We start from the raw sequence: 20,027 nt of genomic DNA, 5'->3' as shown, positions 1-20,027 counted from the left end.
GTGCAGTGGCACAATCATGGCTCACTGCAGCCTCGATCTCCCGGTCTCAGGTGATTTTCCCACCTCAGCCTCTTGAGTAGGTGAAACCACAAGTGTGTACCACTATGCCTGCCTCATTTTTGTATTTTTTGTAGAGACGGGGTTTTGCCAAGTTGCCCAGGCTGGTCTCAAACTCCTGCGCTCAAGGGATTCACCTGTCTTGGCCTCTCAAAGTGTTGGATTATGCACATGAGGCACCGCATCCAGCTATTATGGTATATTTCTAAATTAGAGTTTTATTCTTGAGGGTGTAAAATAGTTCTTAAGTGGTTTAACACACCCATCCCCATATTTAAATCTGAAAGATCAATCTTTAAGTCAATTCAGAATTTAATATGGTTTTGGTCCACTACTGGTAAGGTCACAGAAAACTTTCTGCTTTTTTAATCACACAAAAAGTGAAGTGTCATCTATAATTCAAGCTGAAAAGGAACTACTTCTGTCAAAAAGATAATTTTTTAAAACTAGAGATGGGGGTTCAATATGTTGTCCAAGATGGTCTTGAACTCCTGGGCTTAAGGAATCCTCCCACACTGGCCTCTCAAAGTACTGGGATTACAAGCGTGAGCAACCACGCTCAAGCACAAAGATGATTTTTAAATGCAGGCAATTTATTCATGCAATTCAAATTAATATTTATTAAATTATTTAAATTAATGAGAAGCTACATTGTACTTTTTTTTTTTTTTTTTTTTTTTTTTTTTTTTTTTTTTGAGATGGAGTTTCGCTCTTATTGCCCAGGATGGAGTGCAATGGAGCGATCTCAGCTCACTGCAACCTCTGCCTCCCAGGTTCAAGCGATTCTCCTGCCTCAGCCTCCCGAGTACCTGGGATTACAGGCATGCGCCACTACACCCAGCTAATTTTGTATTTTTAGTAGAGATGGGGTTTTTCCATGTTGGTCAGGCTGGTCTCGACTTCCTGACCTCGTCATCTGCCCGCCTTGGCCTCCCAAAGTGTTGGGATTACAGGCGTGAGCCACCGCACCTGGCCCATAGGTTTTTTTTTTTAACCTACTTACTGATAGTCTGTGAATGCTGACAAGATTAGCAATAGGATGTTTACCCTTTAAATTATTTTTAGAACTTCTGATCTAAACCTTGGCTATATCTTTTATCTTTCCATTTTACATCACCAAATACCTTAAAATCCAATCTCTATTCAGTGACTAACAGAATTACATGAAATGACTTTACCAGCAAGACATAAACAATACCATTCTACAATTACAATTCTGGAGAGCGAACTGAAGTAGCTGAACAAACTTACTGGAACCAGTTTCCAAAACCATTTGGAAGGAGACTTCAGAGGAAGCAGCGGGAAAAAAGGGGAAAGCAAAAGGTAAAGGGAAAATTCATCAGAATTATCTTCAATTAACAAATTATAGTAAAGCTTCTGATAGTGGAGTTCCAAGTTTATAGTTCTCATAACATTTCATATGTTAATTAATACTTTAGTTAAAAATAGATAGGTTCCTAATGATAAAGACCACCATCTTCTCCTGTCCCTCTCCTCTCCCCGTACAGATACTCATTTTAGGATACCTAGAATATGCTGTATACTTTAGCAGCAAAAAATTTTATTTCTGAGTTTTGGAAACATATGTCATATTAAAAAATAAATCTATGTCACAAAAGGGAAGTAAAAAGATTCTACAGCTAGGTTTGCAATCGTAATTCTTAGGTATTAGTAGACTGTATGTGATAAGGCAATATTCCCCAAAAAGCAAAGTAGAAAGATAATTTCAATAAAAACAAGTATAAAGCAAAGAATAATGTAGTAGAATATACCAAGATTATCATTTATTTCACTATATAAAAAGTTTCTTTTAATTAATGGAAAAAAACGTAGTTGGCAATTGTTACCAGTTAAGAGTTTTATAAATGTCTAAAGCAAGTAACTACTCACATAAAGAGAATATAAATGTTATTGAATTTACTATCTAGGGCTGTCCCAAAGAATCTTTCTTCTTTAAAAAAAATGAATATAATAAACCCACAATTTCAGAAAACAGGAATTAATCATTTGTGTTATCTTTGTATCTGTTAAAAAAACTTCTGGTTCTGAATAAATATTTCTTGAAGTGAACTAAAGTAAAGAGGATCTGAGTTAAAATTCATATTCAAAATTTTTATGTAGAAAGCTTTTCCTGTATAAATTAACAGAAAAATAAGATTATTTAGAAAAATAATATAAATAAGGTATTTTCAAGAACTTTAAGAATTAAAAAATGTCACCTGAAGAATCAGAAACATACCAGCTTCCTATATATAAGCAACATTTCCAATAAATTTTTCTTATAGCACCACGAAGAACAGCCTCAACAATTTTGTGGCATGTATTTTAATCTCCCATTTAACTGAATGTTTTTGGCAGCTGCAGTTACAATAGCCACAAAAAGTACAAGAGCAGGACCAAAGAGCAGGAAGCCACTGAAAACGTGTCAGGGTTTCCAATTTGTAACAGAAATTTTAAAGACAAGGATTTTTTTGTTTTCTAGACTAGAAGAACCCATTAAATAGAAACTGGTGATAACAAGAAATTATTGTGGACTATTCATAACAGCAGGTGTACAAAGGAGTCTGCAGTGGTTACAGTTATTCCATATTTCTTGTAAAATATGCAATAATTGGTCTTTGTTACTAATTCAGACTGCTCTAGCCTTTCTCTTGCCCCTCCATTGATCTAAACTGGTAACAGCAATCTTCTTAGGGGAGAAAGGAAAACCACAGATTGGCTGTGTGAAGGAAATTTAACTAAAAAGAGTAAATGCACTAAAAGAACAAATAAATATTTATACTACGCACACTTACATACTTATGGTTCAAAAAGCTCAAATACATAGCATCAGTTCCTTGCTGAAGAGTAACTCCATTTCTGAAGTGATCAGCAACTATCCTTTGGTTTTCAGGGAAGAATTAGGCAAACTGCAACATCAAATTCTGTTTTAAGATGTAAATAACCATGAGGACAAAGGGTTTTGTTTTGTTTTTTTTCTCTCTCTCTCTTTTTCCTTTTTATCAGGACCACCAAGGAAGAAACAAAGGGTTTTTTAAAAACCATGGATAACAGGTGAAAAAACTTTTATTAAGCTTCCACTGACAAAGGGGCCAACCTAGGCAGTTCAGATTTTCTGGAATAGTTCTAATTTCAAGTATTCCTTTCAACTGTCTTTATAATACATGCTTGGCTCACCCTAAATTTTGGCTAGTTGTTTTAGGACTTGCCATTAATACTCTCCAAATAATACTCTTCCTCTGGGTATCTACAATATTCTGGAAAGGTAGGATAATTCCTGAACTACTTCTGGGTGCTCTCAGGCCATTCCAGGAGGTTCTTGGTTTGGTGTGGTCTTTATCGGAGACCTCAAAGAGTTGGGGTCCTTCAGGGAGTTAATCATGGCTGTGACTTGCCACTGCATGACTTGTTAACTTGTTAGATTTAATCTTTTTTTTTTTTTTTTTTTTTTTGAGAGACAGTCTCCCTCTGTCACCCAGGGTGGAGGGCAGTGGAGCTATCTCAGCTCACCGCAACCTCCGCCTCCCAGGTTCAAGCGATTCTCCCACCTCAGCCTCCCAAGTAGCTGGGACAACAGGCATGCACCACCATACTTGGCTAATTTTTGTATTTTTTGGTAGAGACGGGTTTTCACCATGTTGGCCAGGCTGGTCTTGAACTCCTGACCTCAAGTGAACCTCCCACCTAGGCCTCCCAAAGTGCTGGGATTACAAGTGTGAGCCACCATGCCCAACCATTAGACTTAATCTCTTAGCTGTTGTAGATCCAAAAGTTGTGTAGAATCGCTGATGGAACATAAAATGGTACAAACTCTTTTGGAGGGGATTTTGTCAATATTTAACAAAGCTACATACAGTATACATTTACCCCTCAATCTAGCAGTCCAACTTCTAGGAAATTACCTTGAAAATACATATCCAAAATACAAAAGGCCACATATAACATTATTCTGTGCAGCACAATCTACAATAGCAAGACACTGGAAACTACTTAAATGCCTACACATAGGTATGCAGTTGAAGAAACTATGGCACATATTCACAAGGGAGCACTATGCTGCTTTAAGAAATAATGATAGGCTGGGCACGGTAGCTCACATCTGTAATCCCAGCACTTTGGGAGGCCAAGGCGGGTAGATCACGTGGTCAGGAGATCGAGACCAGCCTGGCCAATATGGTGAAACCCCGTCTCTACTAAAAAAAATACAAAGATTAGCCAAGTGTGGTGGCGCTCACCTGTAGTCCCAGTTACTCTAGAGGCTGAGGCAGAAAAATGGCTTGAACCTGGGAGGCAGAGGTTGCAGTGAACCGAGATTGTGCCACTGCACTCCAGCCTGGGTGACAGAGTGAGACTTCGTCCAAAAAAAAAAAAAAAGAAGAAGAAAGAAAAGATCTCTAGGGACTGTACTGAATGATTTCCAGGATATGCAGTCACTGAAAAGAGCAAACTGCAAAAGAATAAGTTACGTTTTGTGTTAGAAAGGAGGAGAAACAAACATGCACATATGTGCTTGGTCCATTTAGAAGGGCTGGTGGGAAGTACATGTGGAATAAGTAAGGGGTAGAAGAGATAGGGGAGGGAGTAATACTTCTCTGAGTATACCATTTATACAGTTCTGATTTTTGGAATGATGTCAATGTTCTACATAGTCAAAAAACAAAAGTTAACAAGGATGGTGTCAAAAAAGATCAGTAAAATGGAATGAATAAAGAAACCAGTTAACATAAATGTATTTCAAAGGAATAATATAACCACAATGAAGGTGGGGGCAGAGGGAAACCACTTAAGAACACAGTAGTTTGACTGTATACTATTAGTCTAAAAAAAAATTGCAAACAAATCTTAAACTCTTCTTAGTTTTTTAGAATTTTTTTTGAGACAGAGTCTCACTCTGTCTACCTAGGCTGGAGTACACTGGCACGATCTCAGCTCACTGCAAACTCCGCCTCCCAGGCTCAAGCAATTCTCCTGCCTCAGCCTCCCAAGTAGCTGGGATTATGGACGCATGCCAACAGACCTGGCTAATTTTTGTATTTTTGGTAGAGATGGGATTCACCATGTTGGCCAGACTGGTCTCAAACTTCTGACCTTAAGTGATCCACCTGCCTCAGCCTCCCAAAGTGCTGGGATTATAGGCATGAGCCACCACGCCCGGCCAGTAGGTTTATGTTTCATATGGGTATAACAATTCTGAAACTACTGTATATGTATTGTAGGATTGAGCAAATAAGTAAAATACATGAATGCTCTTGGGAGCCTGAGTTCTCACTGTGGAAGGGGAAGTCCCGTGTGGAATAGGGGAAGCCAGGAAGAACTCTGTGGAGTTTGATTGGAATTGGAGGTTTATATATGAACTCATGTTTGTGTATTTTTAAAATTTTATTTCTGAACTCTATCTACTGAAATAGGGCCTAGAAGTAATGATATTCATGTAGCAATTAGCCACTTAGTGCCCAGATTTTACAGTTGCTAAATACTGTTTTCCATAAAAAAGAATTAAGACTTATTGAAGAAATGGCTGATTTCAGGATTATGGCAAGTAAACTACAAAATGAATCTGAAACATCTTGTTGAGTCAGAAATTAAGTAAGGAGGGGCAAAAAAGAAAAAAAAAAGAGAGAGAGACAGATGAATGGGGGCGTATCAAAAGCACAGGTGTCAGTCTGAAGGGACTCCCGTTGGCCAAATCTGAGACCACTTGAGCATCAAAATAAAGAAATAGCTAATTTTAGGTAAAGGAAGGAACGAGATGGGCCTGGAGCATCCTGTAGTGCCAGAAAGTAAGGAAGTGCTCAAAAAACAAAAGGCTTGGGGCATATCCAAGAGATATCAAAGCCAACCCCAAAAAGCTCTCAATGGCTGATGCTGTAAAATTGTGAGCAACAAAATAATGCAGTATTAGATTGTAACCCAAAGTATAAAATATTAATAAGTATACCTGAGTCCACACTGATATAAATAAATGATTGAATATAAAAAATAAATGGGCCGGGCACAGTGGCTCATGCCTGTAATCCCAGCACTTTGGGAGGCCAACGCGGGTGGATCACGAGGTCAGGAGATCGAGACCACCCTGGCTAACACGGTGAAACCCCGTCTCTACTAAATATACAAAAAATTAGCTGGGAGAGGTGGTGGGCACCTTAGTCCCAGCTACTCGGAAGGCTGAGGCAGGAGAATGGTGTGAACTCGGGAGGCGGAGTTTGCAATGAGCCGAGATCGCGCTATGGCACTCCAGCCTGGGTGACAAGAGCGAGACTCTGTCTCAAAATAAATAAATAAATAAAAATAAAAATAAAATGGGGAAGAAGACACAAATCTTCCTTACAGAAGAATCCCCAATAGTATACGCAGGCATTCTCCCTTTCAGGGAGTGAGCTTAATTTCCCTCCTTTAGAGTGCAGGATGCACTTCCAAAATAAGAAGGGAAAACCAGTAAATTTATAATGGAGAAACCTAACAAACACTACACTACCGTAACCAAGGGATCACAGTTAATATCACCAGTGATAAATCATGTTCTTATCATGTACCCCATGATACAATATATGATATGATACATGACCTCTCTGGTAGTCTTCTCAAAAAACTTGTAACTCCAGCCTAACCATGAGAAACAGCAGACAAACCCAAATTGAAGAACACTACAAAACGCCTGACAAATATTTAAAAAGGACATCAGTGGAAAGCTGGTAGAATCTAAATAATTTAAAGTCTGTAGTGTACTCAATAATAACGTACCAATGTTACTTTCTTACTGTTCACAAATGGGCTCCAGTTATGTAAGATGTTAACATTAGAGAAAACTGGGTGAAGCTGTACTATCTTTGAAACTTTCCTGTAAATCTAAAATAATTCCATAATAATTTTAAAAGTAAATACATATGGACAAAAACTGATTATAACCCATTATATATCCATTAGCTCATTCAGATAGTAGAGAAATGCTATACAGACAGGTAGATGGGTGGAAGAGGACACACTTGCTTATAATAGAATGCTAAGTAATAAATATGGAATAAATGAAGGGGTTAGAAAATTACAAATTTGTGACCATCATAGTAAAATTAATTCAGGTAGATATATTCAATGAATGCTAAATCTAGGATGAGGGGAAACTTTCAAGAAAGAGGCTATTTTCTGTGGTAGAGTAACTCCTCTCAAATTACCTATTACAAAAGGAAACATAACATAGCTGTCCCCCCTTGCCCATAGTTTTGCTATCTGCAGTTATTCACAGTCACTGTTTGAAAATATGAATGAAAAATTCCAGAAATAAATAACTCATGAGTCTTAAATTGCATGTTGTTCTGAGTAGTGTGATGAAACCACATGCTGTCCTATTCCATCCAGTGTGGGAAGGGAATCATACCTCTGTCCAGCATTCCATGCTGTATATGCTACCTGCCCATTACTGTATAAGAAAAAACATAGTGTAGATAGAGTTTAGTACTATCCGAGATTTCAGGTATGCACTGGGGGTCTTGGAACATATCCTCTGAGGATAAAAAAGGACTACTGTAACCCTGCAGTCAAGAAACCAGAAAATATCTTAACCAACTGATCAAAATGAACATTATCTAACAGGGGTAAATGGATATCATGTGCCTCTGGATATTACATTGTGATAAGGACACAATTTACATAGTATTCCAGCCTGAAAAGCATAATCTTCATCTAATAATGAGGAAATATTAGAAAAAGCCAAATTGAGAAATGTTCTATTAAAACGGCCTGATTCTTCAAAAATATCAAGGCCACGAAGAAAAGAAAAGCTAAAGAACTGCTTCAGTTTAAAGAAGACTAGGGATATGACAATGAAATAAATTAATGATAAAATGGGAACATAAATGATAAAGTATTATACTGACATTAAATTATCTGTACTGTCATTATGGAAATGAATTGCCTTGTTCTTAGGAAATAGACACTGAAGTATTAAGGGGCAAAGGGACATGATATATGCAACCTTCTTTCAAATGTGGTAGAACAATTTGTGTGTGTGTGTGTGTGTATGTGTGTGTGTGTGTGTACACTGAGAGAGAGGGAGACAGAATGATAAAGCAAATGTGGCAAACTGTTGAAAAACTGATGAATCTGAACACAGAGTTTGAGAATTCTTTTTATTATTCCTGCAACTTTTTGTAAGGGTGAAATTATTTCAAAATAAAATAAAAGTTCTTTAAAAGTTATATTAGATCTATACCAATCCAAGTCTTTATAGGGTCTTGTGTCCAAATGCACAAGACTATTAATTTATAAAACTGTTAAGAGAAATCTAATGGTTATCATACTCTTAGGTAAAGATTAAAACCATGGTACCATCTCTGAATTCAAAAAAATGTTTAAAATGCCAAGTCCTCTTAACTATACTAAATGAGTTAATAATAGAACAGGGACATACTCTAGGTTGTTGTGTTTCCTGTAAGGGCAAGTAAACTATTATGAAAGATAAATGGTATGCTGATATTAGGGATTAAAAAAAAGAAACGGCCAGGTGTGGCAGCTTACACCTGTAATCCCAACACTTCGGGAGGCCGAAGTGGGTGGATCGCTGGAGGCCAGGAGTTTGAGACCAGCCTGACCAACATGGCAAAACCCCATCCCTATTAATATAAAAAACATTAAAAAAAAAAAAAAAAAAGAATAAGAAATGATTTAGCACTGACCACAGAAGCCTACACATTGGCCAGGCAAAGTGCCTGTAATCCCAGCACTTTAGGAGGCCAAGGCAGGTGGACTGCTTGAGCTCAGGAGCTTGAGACCAGCCTGGGCAACATAGTGAGACCCTGACTCTACGAAAAGTAAAAAAAGTTACATGGGCATGGTGGCACATGACTGTAGTCCCAAGCAGTTAGGAGGCTGAGGTGGGATGACTGCTTGAGCCCAGGAGATCGAGGCTACAGTGAGCCATGATCTCGCTACTTCATTCCAGCCTGGGCAATAGAGTGAGACCCTGTCTCCAAAAAGGAAAAAAAAAAAAAAAAAAAAAGAAGCCTACATATGGATAGATTTATAATTATAGAACAGAATCTTAAAGGTAGGATTCAAAACAAAAATTATCTAATTTAGGCAGGCCATGTCATCACAGTTTCTTAACTAAAATAATGGTACAAAAGAAATCAAGGTAAATCTAAGAGTCAAATGAAATGATGTATCTAAGAAGGATGTGCTGTATTTGAACATTAAATGTTTTATTTATATACATATTAAATAGACAAGTGCAAAGTTATAGGTTACAAATTATCGTTTTCTACATTGTGCACTGAAGAACACTAATTCTATGGGATGCTAGTAAAAGTCATTCATAAAATAGTTCAAAGATAAAAAATGTTTGGAAAATGGCTAGACAGTCTCTTTGACTGGACCGTTAATGTACTAAAATGGATTGCAACATTTTCAAAGGGGCACAGACTAGGCAGCATTTCCCAAATTTACTTCAGAGCCCTTCTCTCAAATAGTACTACTTGAAGAAACAGCATTTGAGGGAGAAAAAAGTGGGTTACAGTTTTTAACTGTTAAGGAATTTTAGTGAAGGGAGAAATTCATAAGGGCTGAAGTAATCAGGCAGAGGTATAAGCATTTACCTACTCTCTCACAGGGGGAAAGTGTAGTCTATATTGAGATACTCCGTAAAGTGAAAAGCAATTAGAGTTCTGTGGATGTCTTTTCTCCAAAGGTAATTCCTTCATCTACTTCCTACTCCCTTATAAAATACCTCACAAATATTTCTTTTTAAAAAGTAGCAAATGCCACACTAAGTAAACATGTATCTTTAATACTCTGAGAAACATTGGCTGGGGTGGTGTCTCATACCTATATCCCAGCACTTTGGGAAGCCAAAGCGGGCAATCACCTCAAGTCGGGAGTTCAAGACCAGCCTGGCCAACATGGCGAAATGCCATCTCCGCTAAAAATACACACACACAAAAATTAGCTGGGCATGGTGGTGCACGCCTGTAATCCCAGCTACTGGGGAGGCTGAAGCACGAGAATTGCTTGAACCCAGGAGGCCGAGGTTGCAGAGAGGTGAGATCATGCCTCTGCCCTCCAGCCTGAGTGACGGAGCAAGACTCTGTCTCCAAAAAAAAAAAAAAAAAAAAAAAAAAAAAAAAAAAAAGAGAGAAACATTAAACTTCATTCTCTATATAGTATTAGAATACAAACGCATGAATTCATAGCTCTTTCAAAACTGATTCTGCCACATTCATCCACTCAGTAATTCCCACAAGTGCCTTCACTTGCAACTTAGTGTCTCTACTTAAATTGTTCCCTATGACCTAGTATCATGAAATCTACTAATGCCCTGTTAAAGTCCCACATCTTCTAGAAGGTATTTCTAGATATTTCATGCATACAGTTAGCATAAATCTACTAGTAATATACATATAGAAAAGTCTATGATAACTATTTACTATTTTCACCAACCTTTTGTTTTTTTTCTCTTATGTTTACTAACATATTGAGAAGGGAAAAACTGAGCATCTTTTTAATTACAGAATTTAGAAACCGATTAATCCAACCTTTTACTTTTTACAGATTAAAAAAAAAACAAAAAACAAAACAGAACAAAATAAGGCCCAGAGAGATCAAGTGCCTTTGTAAATGTCATGAAGTTATTTAGCGACAGAACTAGCCTGACTTTATGTGCAATACTCATTTTACCATAGTACTTTATACAAACTCTTCAAGAGAATCAATGTTGCACTTAATGTCATCTTGGCTATAAACTTCAGAAATCATTCAAGTACGGCTTCCAAATTTAGCAAATATACACAAGATGCTCACACAATACAAGACACCTGTGCAACTTATTAAAAAAAGCTATTTGTTGTTTCTCTGGCATTCAAATTTAATTGGGCACCCTATTTTACAGTCAAAAGAAGTATTAGAAGCAAAATGAGCAACTTGGGAAAAAAAGAGAAAATAACATTAGTAAACTGTTTAAACAAAACATTTTCCTAGGACATGACACTATTTAAAATGCCTTTCTCTTAGGACACCACCCAATCCAATGATCAGAAATACATCATTGGAGGATCTAATATCCTAAAGAAATACCTTTGACATCTTTCATTTCAGTCCAACCCTCATAATTTATAGTACAAGTATCCTTCAACATGTGCATATATTTTACCAAGAATATGGTTATAAAAAGATATTTCATAAACAAATTCTATTGGACATCTGACTTAAGAGTAGTTGGGCAAGGACAAAAGGTAAGATATGTTATTATCCAATACCACGGGCTTTGTCTATAGCTGGACAAGCAATAGGCAACAGGGCGAGGCTCCTGTGTACACGTCACTAGAAAAGCTGACTGAAGTAGATGGAAAGAGTGGCAACTTCTTACCAAATGTACAGTAATAAGAAAGAGCAAGTCATTTTCTCTCTCATTTGTAAAAGAAGAAAAGGAGCATGAATTTTGCTTTTACAGAGTTACAAACCAAAATTGGAATGATAATATTTCCAGCCAAACCAAGTACATAGTTCAAATGCCAAAAACTCCATTGTTAGGAAACAGAGCAAGATTCCCTTCCCTAGTTTATTCTGTGATAGTGTGTTTCTTCATAATGACAACACCTGAACCTACAGTAAGATATGTTAAATTAACCCTTATTTTCACAAAGATTCAATTTTCAAAAACAATGGGGGAAAAACGATAAAATTCATTGGAAAATGAAGGGGTAAATGCTATGTATGTGCTAACTAAAAATATATACTAACCAAATATTTAAAAATTAACTGCACAATCATTTCTTTATTCACTCAGTCACTCATTCAACAAATACTAGTTGTACAGTTAATATGTGCAACTGCATGGAGCTAAGTGCTGTGAAAAAGTAAAAGCCATGTAATACAATAGTGTCTAGATTCCATACAGTTTTTCTAAAACCAGGATCACTTTACTTGGTTGTTTGAAATACAAATGGCATTTTTTTTTTTCATTAAAAAAATGTTTACTGGGCACTCTGTCATCATATAAAATCCCCATTTCGTTCAAAATGTATATGCAATACTACAGAACTTAACCATTATATATAATACAGAAGATTTCTATAGAGAAATTTCATTAGTGTTATAACTTAGAATGATGCCACCTCAACCTTATTACTGATAAAAGCCAGGAGCAAAATTGAGGGGCAGGATTATACGTATCTCCAAGGCAGAAGTTTCAGCTCCTATGATAAGAAAAAGAGAAAGGGAAGGAAGCTGACAAGAAAAGACTGTGGGATGTAACAGGTAAGAGGCAAGGACAGAAATTGGCTGGCAGCAGGGAAATGAAACATAATCTGGGGTGGGGTGATGGGAAAAAAGGAGAATTCCTTTCCAATCTACCTTTAGGGGAAAGGACCTCAACAGAGGTAGGATGAAGGATTAAGCACAAATCGTATTTTCAGGAGCCAGTCAGTAAACCAGATGGGGGAAAGCATTGTGATCCCAAAACATCAAAATCAGACAAAATTGTACGTGGTCCTCCACAAGATTTTTCTATTGAAGTTGATAAGAGATAGAACAGCTTCCCTTTTCCTGCCTTTTTCCTTTCTCTTTTTACAGAGAGATCAGTGACTAGTGGAATAAGAATAAGCTCAAAATAATAGAAGTACTGTGTAATAATGAAGAAACTTTAATCCAAACAGAGAATAAGGTTTCTGAATTATTACAATTTATTATACCTCAATTCTAATACTATACAACATGTTTAAAAGGTTCCAATTACAATACATTTTAAAAGACGTAAGATATACTATATCACAGAAAATATACTTGTGGTCTTAGCATATGACAAACACACAACTAAATTTTCAGAGAAGAAAACTCTAAAAGTCTGAGAGTTTTAAAAGAATAAATCCATGTTAATGTTTCCTCTTTCTTCAGAGAATAACCATACTGTACATTTTGAATATATATATATTTATTTTGAGATGGAGTCTTGCTCTGTTGCCCAGGTTGGAGTGCAGTGGCGTGATCTCAGCTCACTGCAACCTCTGCCTCCCGGGTTTAAGCGATTCTCCTGCCTCAGCCTCCTGAGTGGCTGAGATTACAGATGTACGCCACCATGCCCAGCTAATTTTTGTATTTTCAGTAGAGATGGGGTTCATCATGTTGGTCAGGCTGGTTTCGAACTCCTGACCTCATGATCTGCCTGCCTCAGCCTCCCAAAGTGCTGGTATTATAGGTGAGCCATCACGCCCAATAAAATTCTGGGAATATTGTTTTAAATGTTGGTCAAACGTTGGTCTTGCTGCAAGTCATTATAAAGGCTGAACATTTAAAATTGTTTTCTTGTTGTTTTATACATTTTACCAAAGAAAGGCAAACTGCTATTTTTGACAAAAGAACCTCAGAACTTGAGTTCTAGTCATTAATACTTTTTTTTTACAAATACCATCATCCAATTAACCTTCACTTTGTACTTCTCTTTACTTAGTGTTTACAGCATGGCTTTCTAGGGTACAGTTAACACCACTAAAAAATAATTTAATAAACACAACTATTAACATTTCCCAAAATAATACAAATATGTGAACATACATACAGTCTCATAAAGGCACCTTTTGTGTTTGAAATATATACCTTTTGACCTCCTGGAGCTTCAACTGTGTGATGTTCTTTCAGTTTTTGTTCTTGTTCCATTATGTCTTTCAAATGTTCATTTACCTTAAAATATAAAAATATCAGTTTGAATTTGTATTTTTTAAAATTTATTTTCAAATATAACAATAAAATAACACACATTAAGATGCCTATAGTCAGAGCCCTGATGTCAAATACCAGTCTCACTCAAATAAAGAAAATTTCAGCTTCACAACCAGAAAAAAATTGTTTATGGATACTTATTTGATAATCTAGAATTCATTAATTTATCAAATAGTTGTTAGGCAGATACTATATGTCAGAAACTGGTTGGGGTGCGAGGGAAAAAAAGGTACTCGGTAATGTCAGTTTTAATGCTTAGGAAGCAAAATAACATCAAGTAAAATTTTACAATTTTAGATTTTAGAACTAGCAAATGAAAGTTAGTTTCCCTAAAGTTAATGTTGTTATTTAACACTGTGAATCAAGTTCTTAAGGTGTGATTTCTGACATGTCCATGATCATGGGGGAATTTAGGGCAGTCATAATGCCACAGTTAAAACACATGCAAAATTTTTGCATATGAAAACTTTTTGGGGAGAGAGTTTAATTTCTCTCTCATCAGATTATTCAAGCAGTCCATAATCCAAAAACAGTTAAAAAAAAAAAGTCTACATGGTGCATAAATTATATCTTGAGAAGACTTTAGATAATTTTGGATTTTGAGTTAATGATTTTAAGGTCACTCTAGTACCAATCAATAAAAGTTCAAATTTATTAATTATGGCACTGTAGAAAATATTAATGCCATTAGCCACCAAAACTTTCAGTCCCCATTTTGTTTCTGGCACCTGAGAATTCCCTTTTCTTCCTTTAAACTCAACTCTGCAGTATAAACTTTTCTAATTATATTTATCAAGCGTGTTTAGGTGTTCCTAACAGGAAGAGTTGTAGTTTTAGTCTGACTGTTAACAAAATCATTCATATTTTCTTCTTCTTTTTTTTTTTTTTTTTTTTGAGACGGAGTCTCACTCTGTCGCCCAGGCTGGAGTGCAGTGGCACCGTATCAGTTCACTGCAACCTCCGTCTCCTGGGTTCAAGCAATTCTCTTGCCTCAACCTCCCGAGTAACTGGGATTACAGGTGCCCACTGTTACACCCAGCTAATTTTTTAAATATTTTTAGTAGAGATGGGGTTTCACAATGTTGACCAGGCTGGTCTCGAACTCCTGACCTCAGGTGATCCACCTGCCTCGGCCTCCCAAAGTGCTGGGATTACAGGCATGAGCCACCGTGCCCAGCCCCATATTTTCCATCATGGTAATATACGATGTTACAAAGCAGTTTTGTAACACCCATGTATCTTTAAGCATTTTGGTCTCTTTACCAATTGGGGGAGGGGAGGAAGACGGGACCAAATCCTGGTAAAGTTTATAATGTTTTCTATTGATTTGTTTTGTAGTATTTTCATTCCCCACACCCTCCACCCCCAACTGTTTTTTTGGAGACACAGTCTCAATCTGTCAGCCAGGCTGGAGTACAGTGGCGTGATCTTGGCTTACTATAACCTTTGCCTCCTGGGCTCAAGCAATCCTACTGTCTCGGCCTCTCAAATAGCTGGGGCCACAGGCATGCACCACCAAGCTTGGCTAATTTTTGTTTTTTGTTTTGTTTTTGGTGGAGACAGGATTTCACCTTGTTCCCCAGATTGGTCTTAAACTCCTGGACTCAAGCGATCCACCTGCCTCAGCCTCCCAAAGTGGTGGGATTACAGGCATAAGCCACCACACCCAGCCTCATTCCCTTTAAGTTAAAAAACAAACACTTTCTAATTCATTGTCAGGTAGTCGTAATTGATCTGCCAGTTTGGAAATATCCTTGTTTTAATTTTTTTCCCTATAGAGGAAATATCTTCATTTTTAAAGAGGTTTTTTATCTGATTCTGTCCAAAAAGCAAAGTGGTCACAAATTAACATTTTAAACCACCATTCACTCATTTATTTGCACATTCAACAGATATCTACTGAATGTCAGTTATGTGCCAGATACTGTATTAAGAGGCTAGGTATACAATGGAGTACAAAGTCAAAATGATTCCTGTCCTCATGAAGCAGGGGAGATAGGAAAACCATTTGTAAATGCTATAAATAAATTAAAATGTGAGTAGAAAATAATGGGAGCAGGAAGACCTGTTTTAGAAAAGATGGTTATATCAGACAAGGCCTTTGCTTTGGTCTAAATGTTTGCCCCCCAGAGTTCATATTTGAAACTTAATCCCCAATGTGTTAATATTAAGAGGTGGAGCCTTTTGGGGCATGATTAAGTCATGAGACTCTGCCCTTGTGTATGGATGGGGTTGGTTCCTTCATAAAGGGGGTTGAAGGAGCACAGTGGCCTTTTGGCCATGTGAGGACACAACAAGAAGCTGCCATTCTGAAGCAGAGAGCAAGTCCTCACCAAAAACTGAATCTGCTGGCACCTTGATCTGGGAATTCCCAGCTTTCAGAACTATGAGCAATGGATATCTGTTGTTTATAAATTACCTAGACTAGGGCATTTTGTTATAGCAACCCAAACAGACTAAGACAATTTCTTTAAGAAGTAACTTTAAGCTGAGATCTTAAAGAGAACAAGTTGGCTATGGAAAAAGTAGAGAAAACAGCATTCCAGAGAGAGAATGAAAAACATAAGCAAAAGCCCTGTGGCAGGAAAAATGCTTGCGTGTTTAAGTAACAGAATGACATAGTGAACTCAAAGAAGTCACAAAATGAGATTTGAAACAGAGGTAGAGCCAAATAATATAAGGTTGATATATTCACGATATTTGTGTACCTCTGCGTGATTCAATCATCCAATATAATCTTGTCTTCTGTGATTTTGCTTTTTTGTTTTTAAGTTTAAATTCATTTTAGCCACTAAGCTGATAATTATTTTAGCCATGTTATTGCCATTTTTTGTTGGTAGGTTTTTTTATACTTGTGGATGCATTATCCAGGGAAAAAGGCAACTGGGTTAGGATGAGCCAAAACAAGAGCCAGAAGGAGAAAACATATACTAAATCTGAGAGGTAAGGGTGAAGTCATAATGAGAGAATAAAAAATAATGCTGGGGCTAGTAGAATGGATCAAGGGAAAAAATACACTGCAGTTCAGGTTGAATCAAATTGTTTTAAACCGAATTTGAAAATGGAATAAGGTGGATATGACTGCATAAAGGGAATGAACATTCCTAGGTAAGTGATTTCCTTAATTTTGTGTAGATTTCCAAAGTTCCAAAGTGCCTAGCTTAATTTAATGGCTTAAACTATCTCTTCTCTTTATTAATTTAGTTAGTGTTTATTAAATATAATCTCTTTGTCAAACACTGTGCTAGTCTAGACACTAAAACTGAAAAGAAGAAAGAAGGTCATCATAGGCACTAGAAATAAAAAGTTCATTGTACCTATCTTCACATAGACTATTCTAGTTAGGAAGACGGATTTTAAAAAATTAAATGATTAAAAAAGTAATTAGTCTGAAAGTGCTATGAAAGAAAAAAGGTAGAGTGTTCGAGTATAGAAAACAAGGGGTTGATAGAGGCACTTCATTTAGATAAGGTTGTCAGGGAAAAGTGCTATTCAAGCTGATGGAGAGCAGAAGCACTAAGCCATGCAGAAAGCTGGGAGCTGAGCTGCCCGGGAATAGGAAACATGAGGTTCAATGGTTCAGAGATGAGAAAAGGCATAGAGCAGGAATGAAGTCAAAAAAGTGAGAAAGGGGAACAGTGGCCATGAGCCTAGCATGGAGTACACAGGGTCAGAGTAGGTGGTACCTTGCAGGCCATGATAAATTTTACATTTTATTTTAAGGGTAAAGTGAAGTCACTAAAGAGTTTTGAGCAAAAGAATGGCCTGATCCAAGCTGCACTATAAAAAGATACTTTTAGAATTCTGGTTCTGGTAATAGTAGAATAGCATGCATCACACTAAGCTCTGCAGAGAGCAATTATAAACTCTGGACAAAATATATAAAGCATCTGTTGGAGGTACTGGTGAGTGACCAAGAGCAAGTAGAAGCAAGAAAGAATTCAACTTTGAAAAAGAAAGAAACATACTGAGTGAAATCCATGTTTATATGACCTTACCCTCAATTCAACAGTGCACTGTGACTAGAACTCAAGGAGAAAACTGTAGTCTGGTTGGCAGGAGGAATCAAGGGAGAAATCTGGCACTGCCAGAGTAGCTGGATATTGAGGAGGAATATTGTAGGAAGGGTAATGGGTGAGGCCCAAAATCTGCATATAAACTTCCCTCAACTCTTGGCTGAGCCCTAGACTGGGCATGTGTAGGAAAGATTTTAAGAAATGCAGGGAGAAGACAACTGCTGAGAAGTCAAAGAAATTGCCACCATAGGGGAGGCAGAGTTTGGTGTTCAAATCCTACCAAGTAGAGGAGGGCTTGGTAAACACCTTGGGTTTTCCACTGAAACTTCAAAAAGGTGGTTCAAGCTTTAGAAGTAAAAATTGAGTTTAAATTAAGGACAAAAAATTATTGATTGGATTTGCCTTTTTGATACACTCAGGAACAATTTCAGGGTAGGAATGGGTATGGGAGAGAGATAACAGCAGGCTAAAGAAATAGCAAACAACTCTTGAGAGATTCTGTTGTATGGAGAAATAGGCTTGTATTAGGATGGGGAAGTTTTGTTTCTTAGGATGGAAGACACTAGAGCAAGTCTGTTTTTTTTTTTCTTTTTGAGATGGAGTCTTGCTATGTTGCCCAGGCTGTAGTGCAGTGGTGCAATCTCAAGTCACTGCAACTTCCACCTGCCAGGTTCAAGCAGTTCTCCTGTCTCAGCCTCCCGAGTAGCTGGGACTACAGGCGCACATCACCACGCCCAGCTAATTTCTGTATTTTTAGTAGAGACAGGGTTTCGCCATTGGTCAGGCTGGTCTCGGACTCCTGACCTGAGATGATCCACCCGCCTCAGCCTCCCAAAGCGCTGGGATTAGAGGCATGAGTTGCTGTGCCCAGCCTCCAAGTCTGTATTCTTTTTTTGTTTGTTTTGTTTTGAGATGGAGTCTCACTCTGTCACCCAGGCTGAAGTACAATGGCACCATCTCGGCTCATAGCAACCTCTGCCTCCCAGGTTCAAGCAATTCTCCTGCCTTAGCCTCACAAGTAGCTGGGATTACAGGCACCCACCACCATACCCAGCTAATTACTATATTTTCAGTAGAGTGGGGTTTCACCATGTTGGCCAGGCTAGTCTTGAACTGTCTACCTCAGGTGATCCGCCTGCCTTTGCCTCCCAAAGTGCTGGGATTCCAGGCATGAGCCACCACACCTGGCCCAAATCTGTATTCTTACGAGAACGATCCAATAGGGAGCTTCAAGAGTCAGACGATGTGGGAGTGAACAAATAACAGTGTGGTCCCAGACCAGCAGCATTAGTATCACCTGGAGCTTGTTAGAAATGCACTCTCTCCTGCTTCACCCTAGACACCTCCTCATTCAGAGCAGCCATTTTAACACGTTCCCAGGTTCTTATGGTTTGAATATTTGCCCCCCTCTGAAATTCATGTGGAAACTTAATCTCCACTGTGGCAGTACTGAAAGGTGGGGACCTTTAAGAGGTGATTGGCTTATGAGAGACGACCCAATTTACACATCAATGGATCAACAGGCTATCGCTAGCAGCTTTATAAGACGGGGAAGATAGAGCTGAGCTAACATGCTCAAACATATGATTCCCTGTGCTGCCTCAGGACTCTGCAGAGCCCCAACTTAGCAAGAAGGCTCTCACTAGTGGCCTCTTCACCTGGGATTTCTTAGCCTCCATAGCTATAAGAAATAAATTCCTTTTTGTTATAAATCACCCAGTTTCAGGTATTCTGTTATTGTTATTATTATTATTATTATTTTTTTTTTGAGAGAATCTCACTGTCACCCAGGCTGGAGTGCACTGGCATGATCTCGGCTCACTGCAACCTCCGCCTCCCAGGTTCAAGTGATTCTCCTGCCTCAGCCTCCCGAGTAGCTGGGATTATAGGCATCCGCCACCATGTGCAGCTAATTTTTATATTTTTAGTAGAGACAGGGTTTCGCCATATTGGCCAGGCTGGTCTTGAACTCCTGACCTCCCACCTGCCTCGGCCTCCCAAAGTGCTGGGATTACAGGCGTGAGCCACTGTGCCCGGCCCAGGTATTCTGTTATAAGAAGAAAAATGGACTAATACACCAGGTGATTTTTATGTACATTAAAATGTAAGAACTGAAATAGAGGACCAATGACCATGAAAAAGGGAAGAAAGTTCTAGAGCAAGTAGTGGAGAACTCACATTTGATGTGAAGGGGGAAATTCTTCATTCTAACAGCAGGACAAAAGGCAATGAGTGCTGATCCAAAACTGTTTA

At 37.9% G+C, this 20,027-nt stretch overlaps 1 protein-coding gene across 6 annotated transcripts in view; it reads right to left on the bottom strand.

Annotated features, from left to right (window-relative positions):
• Positions 1 to 20,027, bottom strand: part of CAMSAP2 (calmodulin regulated spectrin associated protein family member 2) — a 117,969-nt gene that overhangs the window by 27,174 nt on the left and 70,768 nt on the right. For 3 of the 6 annotated variants that reach the window (XM_005540352.4, XM_005540354.4, XM_005540356.5), the window contains 2 exons: positions 13,636 to 13,719; positions 1,309 to 1,341 (listed from right to left, as the gene is read on the bottom strand). In XM_005540352.4, coding sequence (XP_005540409.1) covers positions 1,309 to 1,341; positions 13,636 to 13,719 — 117 coding nt within the window. The remainder of the gene's footprint in view (positions 1 to 1,308; positions 1,342 to 13,635; positions 13,720 to 20,027) is intronic. The other 3 variants (XM_005540353.4, XM_005540355.4, XM_074032196.1) reach the window with 1 other exon arrangement.

The sequence above is a fragment of the Macaca fascicularis genome, chromosome 1 (genome assembly GCF_037993035.2).
Source record: "Macaca fascicularis isolate 582-1 chromosome 1, T2T-MFA8v1.1".
Classification (NCBI taxonomy): domain Eukaryota; kingdom Metazoa; phylum Chordata; class Mammalia; order Primates; family Cercopithecidae; genus Macaca; species Macaca fascicularis.
This window is presented reverse-complemented; position numbering and strand designations above follow the sequence as displayed.